At 31.0% G+C, this 10,417-nt stretch overlaps 1 protein-coding gene across 1 annotated transcript; it reads left to right on the top strand.

Moving 5' to 3' along the window:
* Window positions 1–2,368: 2,368 nt before the first annotated feature.
* LOC112906776 lies at window positions 2,369–7,449 on the top strand. The gene is made up of 4 exons (XM_025981661.1): window positions 2,369–2,378; window positions 5,777–5,917; window positions 6,657–6,744; window positions 7,338–7,449. The coding sequence occupies exons 1-4, from the start codon at window positions 2,369–2,371 to the stop codon at window positions 7,447–7,449; spliced, it is 351 nt and encodes a 116-aa protein (XP_025837446.1).
* The last annotated feature ends 2,968 nt before the right edge of the window (window positions 7,450–10,417 follow it).

Below are 10,417 nucleotides of genomic sequence, written 5' to 3' on the forward strand. Positions count from 1 at the left end.
TTACCAGATTTTTATATTTTTCAGAATATAAACCTGAGTTTATTTAAACAAGGCTGTGGCATGCAATGTGAAGTTGATGTTGTGGCCTAGCTTCACTGTATTATAAAGTCTGTAAATAATTCAATAGATATCTTTTGATAAAAACCAAATGTGTTTTTTTTTTAGAACAGAAATCTTATTTTATCTTTAGGCGGGCAAAGTAATTAATTGTTAATTAATCTTTTCAAATATTACTTTTAAACATTGTGAGTTTTCTGTTTATAATTAGCAAATACAAAGAAGCAAGACCAATTTAGAAAACTACCGTCACTGACACTTCAGTCTTTCTAAAAAGGCAGAATAGTTGTTACTAGAAGGACATGTTTAACAGAAGTACGTTGTTACTAAATTTTAGCACTCGACATACTTTTTGAATTTTGAGAAGGCTCTCTTAGTATCGACGAGCAAAATACCGCTTTATTATTTATGTATCTATACATGTAATTCTTTAAATATGTCCTATAAAATTGTTTACTTTCCTGTTATGATTGGTCAGTAAGTCTGTCCTGGTCAGAAAGCGCATTACTCAGGAACTAAGATTTCAATTTTTTTTATGCTGATTGTGAATGACTGACTAAGTAAATATTTACATTAACCAAACACGCCCAATTAGTATTCTAAATTTTTCTTACCCAAAATTAAACTAAATATATATTTTTTATCTATATATTTCGGCAGAGAAGTATAGAGAGCGAAGAAGACCCGGTATAATCTTTGTGTAGAGCGGCATCTGTATACCAATCATACAATTGTCACAAGTAATGGCGCGAATTTTTGAACATAATGCAAATCAACCATTTCTTAATACATGCATTTTCACATTAAAAACTTAACCAAAACCCAGTATCGTTTATTTAAATCAAAAAAACAGGGACCAGGTATTATTCATGTTATTAGGTGATGTTTTGTCGAAAGAAATATATACATATTTTAATATTTAGTAATAATCATGATCGTAATATTTGTAAATGCATTAAGAATGGTGAAGTGATTAAATATTAAGCTAGGATATATGTACTGTACATAATAAATTATTAAATAAGATGGAATTAAATTAAATGCCCCGGCGCCTTCACCATATTTTAAATTAAAATTTGTTTTAAAATTAGTAGTTTTTCGACATTTTGCGAGAAAGTATATACCTTTGTCATTGCTCAGAAATGTTAAAACTTTCATCCTCCAGTACTTGCTATAATTTGGTGTTTATGTGAAAAAAAGTAAAATTAAATACCCGACATCTTCGCCATTTTTCAAGTTACCATTTATTTCTTTTTCTGTAATAGTATTTGTTATAAACCACGTAAGAATTTTTTATAGCAATGCTACATGCTATAATGATAACAACAAACTATACATATTCCTTACAAAATCAAAAATTAAATAAAAAGTTCGAGAATTTAGATGATCCAACACACTCAAAATCTGAAAATTCTCGAAATTTGAAAATGAACGAGGCATAGAAATACATACAACAAATTTTCGGTTTCGGGCAGCAGCTCTTTCAGTACTCAGGGTGGTAGGGATCATGTGGATCGGTATGGCATTCTGATGCAAAATACTGCGATGTGGAAGGCAACGGGAAACCTCCACATTATGATATCCCAGGAAAAACAAAGCGAACTCAAATGAGGGTGTATGTTTGGAGCGCGGCGCTGTACGGGTTCGAAACATGGACGGTGGGCGTTGCGGAAAAGAAAAAGGTTGGAAGCGTTTGAAATGTGGTGTTACAGACGAATGATGAGGATACCGTGGGTAGAAAAGGTTAGAAATGAAGAGGTATTAGAAAGAGTAAGAGAACAGAGGACTCTATGGAAGTCAATAAAACATAGACGAGACACCTTCTCAGGCATGAAGGTCTAGTCAGAGACATATTAGACACAGAAACGGGAGTTAGGAGGGGTAGAGGTAGGCCTAGATTAGATTACTGTTCACAAATAGTTAAGGATGTGGGTTGTTCTAGTTTTGGGGAAATGCGAAGATTAGCTCAGGATAGGAAAGAGTGGAGGTGCGTGTCCAACCAGTCCTAGGACTGACGACCTTATGATGATGATGATCGAGAATTTAACGCAATTTCGAAATTACGAACTAAGTATTTTTTTTAGTATTTTACCATAATTTTGGATGACAATATATTCGAATAAAATAATGATTTGTTATGTTATAATTTAGATAATATTAGTGAATTTTAAACGGCTATCATGTACATATATAAAAATGCCGCTAATACCTATGCTAGCAACTAAAATTTGATGTACGTTTTAATTGGTCACTCATGCAATGCTTTATAAAACTGTTTACGTATCTAAGATTTTGTAAATTGCTTCTTACAATGGATGGCTGTAATTAATACAGAAACAATTTCCTTTGGCAAGAATAGATTTATTGATTTCACCTATATAACGAAATCATGTCAAAGTACCGCCTGTTACGAAGTTGTAGCGCACATAGTTTAGACAAAATTCTGTCCAAAATCAGTTATTTCAAAAACTTCGGTACCGTGTATAATGCTCAGTTTTTGTTTTTGTTATTCGGTGTTTCATAAATTATGAAAAGTTTCGACAAGGAAGAGTTGCGTGAGGTGATATATGTATATGAAATAAGTAATTAAAAATTGCTAAGTTATAGACTATACAGTAACGTATTTTTTAAGGCTACACCTTACAATTAGATTAAACTGTTTACAAAAAGATTATTATTACGCAAACATAATTAAAATATATTATATATACATACATATGAAGCCAAGATACTTCATGAGTTTCAGAATATGAATGAATTACGTAAATCAATCGCAAAACATGACAAAAAGCTTTGAAATAAATGTTTCCAGCTTAATTGGCCCTTTGTATTTATTTTAATTCTAAAACAGATTATTTCTTTTTTACGAATTTGTAGTTTATCTAAAAATTATTCCATAAATTATTGGATTACCTTTGAAAATTAAATATAAATTAACGTTTTACAACCAATACATCAATATATTCTGCAAATAATCATAATTCGATTCATTTAAACATAGTAGCTAATTATTGAAACATTATTTAACTCTCAAATAGTTTATATTTTGTATTAATCGTATGTAAGAAAATTAAAATTATTGTCTCAAATGCATTACTGGAATAATTAGGAGTTTAATCAATTAGTAAATTGTACTGATGACTATTACGGTGGTCCTTTTTATCCGCTAAGCCATTTAAAGTTTGCGAAGTATATACAAAATTAATTTGTCACACTCTAATTTATATTAATATTAACCCGACCTCCCACAGGACCTAAGTTTTAAACAAAAAAAAATAATACATACTAATACTATTCGATTTATATTATAAAACTGATTTATTAATAAATTTTGATTAAAAAGCTTTTCCATCTAGAAAGCTCTCTACTGCATGTTTTTTTGAAAATCCCTAAAAACTGGTCGATTTTGCCTTCAAGGGGATCCTTTGATTGTAAATTCATGTAAGGGCGTTAACCTCTTCAAGAATTTTAAATGGCAACCCCCTGTTAAATGTCAATTAAATAAACTTTGGCCATTATGATTTTTAATTGTTAGCGCATTATTAGTGTTGTTGGGCATTTTTTTATTTTACTATTAGAATTATCTAGAAAGTAGTGGTTGCTAATTTGATATTTTTGAGCAATTTTGAAGCAAACTTATCCAAAGTATCGTAGTTTACTGCTTGCGATGATCTTGAAATTTGAAAATTTGAGAGAATGTTGAACAAAAATTTTATTACTGTATGGAAGTGAATTGCTTTCAATTTGAACATTTATTCAATTAAAACTTGTTTGAGAACTTTTTTTATTTAATTATATCTACATTTCCCACTTATTCGTTTTCACGTTAAGTATAGCATACAACAATACCATGTTTGTAAATAGAATCGAAATACACACATTTAATGTCATTTGAGATTTTTAAGGGGTTGTCACCCCGTTGAGAAGTATGACCTTACATCCATGAATTTATCAATCAAAAGAAGGCAAAATCGGCCTGTTTCAGGGATTTCCGAAAAAAAAAGTGGAAAGTTTTAAACACGCTACCCTGTATTTATTTATTAATAGAATTGTTCAAAAAAATTATGGAAGTGCAAACAAAAAAAATAATTTCTGTGAAAAAATATTGTTCACCCACACACACCCGCATATTATGATAGAATAATAAAATATGAAGAAAAATAGAAAGGGTTGGAGAATGAGGATAAAGGAAAGGAAATATAAAGAAAAAGAATATCACAAATTGGTATAAATACTAGGTATGACGAGGAGAGGGAAAGGCATTTAGGGATATGACGTTAGATGGTATGCAAATTGGGGAAAAAATAGGTAATATGGTAAAAAGACAAGACCTGAGATATATACAGAAAATAGAGGTATATTTAATTAAATTTAAAATTACCTAATAAGGGTCTAGGTACCTAAATAGGATGTGTGATTAAGATAGGTAGAAAGGAGGCAGAGTTGGATACTTGGGCATCTAAATACACTATTTGGATACTGTGTGTGCTTTCAAAGGCTAAATGCGAATATCTACTTCTCTACGTTGCAGATCCAGCTCTGTAACTGGCTGTTGCTTTTTATACAAATAAGTATCACTCTTCTATCTCTGTAACTCATCCCTACTTTTTTAAGTATATTTAACATCTTGTCCCAATTAACATTGTCAAAAGCGTTTTCTAAATCTACAAATCCTATGTATGCATTATTTCCTTTTTCTATCGTTTTCTCTATTGTTACCCTTAATGCTAGAATGGCCTCCCGCGTTCCTCTATTTCTTCTAGAGCCAAATTTATCTTCCCCTAATAGTTCTTCCGCCTTTTTTTCCATCCTCCTCTGTACAATTCTACTGAAGATTTTTGACGCATGGAAAGTTAAGCTAATTGTTCTAAATGTCTCGCACCTATCTGTGCCTCTCCTTTTAGGTATGGTTACTACCACGTTCCGTTTATAATCCTCTGGGACTTTCCCCGTCTCGTAAATTGTAATTTCCGCCTGTATCCTATCTATACCTGACGTTTTATTATTCTTTAAGTTTTTTAATGCTACATCGAACTCTTTTTTCGTTATGGGATAACCTAAGCTTCCCTATCTCCACACTATATTCCTTCTCTAATATATCTCTTAACTCATGACCTGCGTATAGGTTCTCTAAATATACTTTCCACCTATCTGTCTTTTCTTGATTTTCTATAAAAATGACCCCTGCCTCGATTTCCTATATTATTACTACTGTACCCTACTTCTCTAAAATTCCTTTTAATTATATTATAAACCTTATCGGTTTTACNTTTTAAAATTATAAAAAAAATATATTGGAGACCCTTACAACAAGCTCTTTTATTTGATATGTCACACGGTACAGTTTACAAAACTTTTTTTTTAATTTCTTATTGGCCCCCTCAAAAATGATTTCCATGTTTAAAATTAATTTATTTACGTTATGCGTCCGTGTTTGAGTCACAGAAATTCGTATGTGTAGTAAATTTCTAATTAATCGGTCCAGTAGATTCGGAACAAATTGAGTGTGACACAGGGTTCCGTATTTCATTCGGATGTACGGAACCCTAATAAGGAAGACCTTGATAAGGACCACCCTAATGTATAGATAGATGTATATGTAACAGTATTGGGGTGGAATTTACTAATGACGTAGTTTTAGCAATGGAAAATACAAATAAAGAATTTTAGGTTGAGAAACCGCCGCTATGTGTATATTCGCTATCCCCGCCGTATTCAGTTCGGCCTTACTGTCGTAGCAAACCGACGTTGTTGACGCCTCAGTGGCGTCGCGGTGCCTCTCATATCCCGCGAACAAGCAGTCGGTTCAAACATTCTCTTGAACAAAACTCTAATAATACCCTCCTTAGCCTGTTAACAGGTATGTAAAACTTACAAGCTTAAATAATTATTCACGCTGCTAATTTTTTGAAAAATCGATTTATTATTATTTAAATGTTTCCGATGTCGTCAACGATATAATCGATTTATACTGTTTTTAAATTATTTTCTATACTCTGTATTGAATATTTTCGGTAATGTTAAGAAAACTATTTTGAAAAGTGCACAATAATTAAAATAAATACAATGAAGTTGTTTAATGCTAAGCAATAACAAGAAAATATTAATAAAAACTTACGAAAATATTACTTACATGACGCCAAAACCAAATAGTTTAAGACAGTATTTTACAGTATCGTTGAATTGTTTTCTGTTTTTCTTGTATGACAAAAATTATTTTTAATCAATAGTACATTTTGCTATATCTACTTATCATGCATTATTTATAATAATGCCCCACTAAAAATATGTAAATGTAATGTAATCTGCAGTGCTTCTTATAAATATATTTTTATTATATTATAACAACAAAAACTATAAAATTGAATTAATATATTAAATAAAATATGTCCTAAAGTGCATATAAATCAGCTTATTTAGATGAGTATGTACAAAACCTTTACAAGCACAGTATTGTAGTAAGTACAAACATATTTACAAAATATCGACCTAGTACATTACTTCATTTCTAAAGACTCAGCATTTTATCAACATTATTCAAATTTCTTCTTTAACATACCTACTGCTTTGTCTAGTATGTGACTATTTTGGTAATTCAGACAGAGAAAAGTCCAAAAGGAGATTGCTTAGTCTGCAAGAAATTCTGGACACAATTCAACAAGTCTGGGTTGAAGAAACAAATAGCAGGTAAGTCAACATTTTTTAATTAAGTGCGGGTTTTATTATGGTAATAATTTTGAATTTTTTTCAATATTATTTCTTAAAATAATTAACTACAAACAAATAAATTACATGTGCAAGTACATACATACATGTAAATGCAACAAATAATTTAATTTCTCACTATTTCAGTATATCTTTAGCTGATTTTCCAGATTTGGATAAAAATTTTGTATTACAGTGACAAAAATAACCAAATTTTTCGGTGTCTTAAGAAAGACATTAATGCGACAGTTGCTAAAGCATTCAGGATAGTATTAATTTCTAACGTAGTCGCAAATGATATTTTGGGATACTATATCTTGTTTCAAATGTAGCCCCTTCTAAGAAGAGTTTAAAAATAGACTCAGAAAAGTTAACAAAGTGCATTTTGGCCATTTGCTTTTTCATAGCAAAGAGCTACAATTTAATGAATCGAAAAAATAACAAGAATTGATTCAACAGCATAATACTGAATCTTCTGGAAATAATTAATCAGCAAAAGAATCATATAAGCCTCCACATTGATTAAAAATCAAAAGCACGAAGTCAAAGTAAACATTTCTGTTTTTCTTTTATAGATCAGTGAATAGAAAAATGGAAGAAAAACTTAGCCCAAAACCAAATTCTATACCATCACCGGTTTTTCTACGAAGAAGATTGAGTGCTCCCGAAACTATAATGAGAAAGTAAGGAATTTTTTATAATAAAAGAATTCGGACTACAAATAATGATTTGTAATTAGCAGAAAAGTTTTTATTTGATCACATTATTAAGCGATATAAATCGAAACCATCAAGTTAGAAATTAATTACAAAGTATGCAGTCAATTTATAGTGGTGTAATTTTATTGCCGTAGCTCATACATGCTATGGACAATGTGTAAAGTATATAAGGAAAAGGTATGACTCATAAGAAAACTGACCCGTAGGTAGGTTTTTCTTGGCAATGCTTTCGTAAATCGATTTTTATTAAACTTTCACACGCATATTCTCTCCACTTCGTCAACTACTACATTATGTATACATTCGTACTATAGAAGTCGTTATCGACTAAAAGGGGTATCTCGGTATATTTTATGGCTAATAAGAAAGTTTTGGGGAATTGCCGGAAAGTATTTTGCTTCGTGCAAAAAAATATTTACACAAATCACCCTCTTTGTTTTATTCTGCTAGTTTCAATCCCCTCCGTTTTTCCTTCACGCACGAATTATATCTGACCTAAAAATTATGCATAAATGTCTACTCCACTTTCCACCATCAATATTTCATAAAAATGTAAACCAATAACGAAAATGGTTGGTTGATAAGAAAAACTGGGAAAATTATTATTATTATTATTAATTATGCTTTAACGACACTAACACTAAGAGAAGGCAAGCAGGTGGTAGGGAAAACTCCGTAATTACGGAAACCAAAAAAAAAACGGACAGAGAGACGCAGTAGTGATCCTATAAGGGTTCTCTTTTTCATTCGAACGTACGGAACCCTAACCCGGGAACCAACTTAACATTGTAGTTGAAAAACCGTGTTCTCCCATCCATTCGAACTACAATTTTACTATTTATCAAGTTATGTTCAGACCATAGGCGTCTTATTAATTTTCCTCTAATCTATAAGTAATGAACTATTTTCTGCATTTTTTTCAAAATTTTGGGTTCAGTAGTTTCAGAGATAAAGGTGGGCAATGGTCAATTTTCATTTATTTGGTTAAATAACATTAAAACTATTTTTTTTAAAATTATAAAACAAATATATTTAAGATCCTTAAAACAAGATCTTTTATTTGATACGTCACACGGTGCAGTTTGCAAAACTTTTTTTTTTAATTTCTTATTGGCCCCCTCAAAAATGATTTCCATGTTTAAAATTAATTTATTTACGTTATGCGTCCGTGTTTGGGTCACAGAAATTCATATGTGTACTAAATTTTAACTTAATCGTCAAGTAGATTCGACTGTGACAGACGGACAGAGTAATTCTGTAAGGGTTCCGTTTTTCATTCCGGCTTACGGAACCCTAAAGAACAGCAATAAAAATAAATATAGATAAACTGAGATAGTGTTATGATATTTTGTTTTAAATGAATACTAAATATATATGAAAAACATCAAAATTGAATGCAATACATTTAATTTTTTGATTTTGGAATTCTACACCTACTCCCATCAGTAGGAAGCTTTTCCAAACCCCCTCCTTCTTCTCTCCCCTTTCGTCATCGCTGTGATGCTGTATTATAGGTATTACAAACGATTCTCACTCTATTTTAAATTATATAAACATAAAAATTTGGTCAACAGCATTATGATTCGTTATGTTGCGAAATGCGTGTTATTACATTGCTAGGAATTAATTTTTTTTTAAAAATTTTTATAAAGATGTAGGCGGATTTACGGGGGACTGGGATCGGGTTCGGACCCATCCCCGTTTAGAATCAGAACAATCAAAATTCAATTCTGGGATAGAAAAGTAAGTTATGTAAGTGATGAAATGAAAATCAATGGTTTATTTAATCTTATTAATAAATATTAATTTAAAACAATAAAAGCGGGATTTTATAATTTTGATGGGAAATTTTGTTTCGATGCGTTAAAAATTAGTAGCTTGGGCTCATCTCTCTACGGTTNTGTTCTAGTTTTAGGGAAATGCGAAGTTTAGCTCAGGATAGGAAAGAGTGGAGGTACGTGTCCAACCAGTCTTAGGACTGATGACCTTATGATGATGATGATGATGATAAAATCCTACTATAAAACTATGATTTTCATAGCTTCGACCAAGAGTTAATCGTATCTGTCCTATATTGGCTATGAAAAACACTTTTGCAAGAATCTCGATTGATTCTTTAAGACACGCTTGTTTAAGATCATCGTTTCAAAATTAATACCAAGCATGGCTACGAAAATAACGAATATCTTTAGAAAATTGTGTCGAATCATGTCTAATTTAATTAATGTTTCCTTTAGGGGCTATTAAATAATTCCTTGCTATTGGGATCAGTCAAATGGGCATACACCATCTGGTAGCAAAATTTATAACTTGAATGAGGGAAAAATTTACATAGGGACTATGCACGCAAATTGTAAAATTGTTTATTAAAATAATTATACACGTTAAAAAAGTAAACATTTTTTTGATGATGGAGTCGACGAAGTTAGAGAAAAAATTAAACTAATAGAAGCTTGGATGAAAGCAGAAGGTATCAAAAAAATGAATTCCAAAATAAAAATTTGTTCACGTCATTTATTTACCATCAGCCATAACCTTAATATTTAAAACTAGAATCATACTAAAATTATAAAGTGAGAAATTATTTATTCCTATGTAATTGATTTAACACAATTTTAATTAAGTATTTTGAGGTTAAGAATCTACCTGCTGCAATACAACAAAGTTGCAATAATGTATCTGCAACGTTCTCTTAAATCGGCTTTGCACGTGCAAGTCATTGATATGATATTGCTTAAATCACCAATTATATAACGTGAATCACTTTTTAAATCCGAAGTTTGTAAAAAGTAGGCAGTAAACTTGACGGAATTTGAAGGCTAGCTTCCGGATTTCTTATTTCCGAATTTTATAATGTGATTGGCATTAAAAACACGCTCAGCTTCAACGAAATTTCCTTTCCGAGGCTTTGTGTCAGCCCAATCACATATTGTGTC

This window comes from Agrilus planipennis, unplaced genomic scaffold (assembly GCF_000699045.2).
Source record: "Agrilus planipennis isolate EAB-ADULT unplaced genomic scaffold, Apla_2.0 scaffold112, whole genome shotgun sequence".
Lineage (NCBI taxonomy): Eukaryota > Metazoa > Arthropoda > Insecta > Coleoptera > Buprestidae > Agrilus > Agrilus planipennis.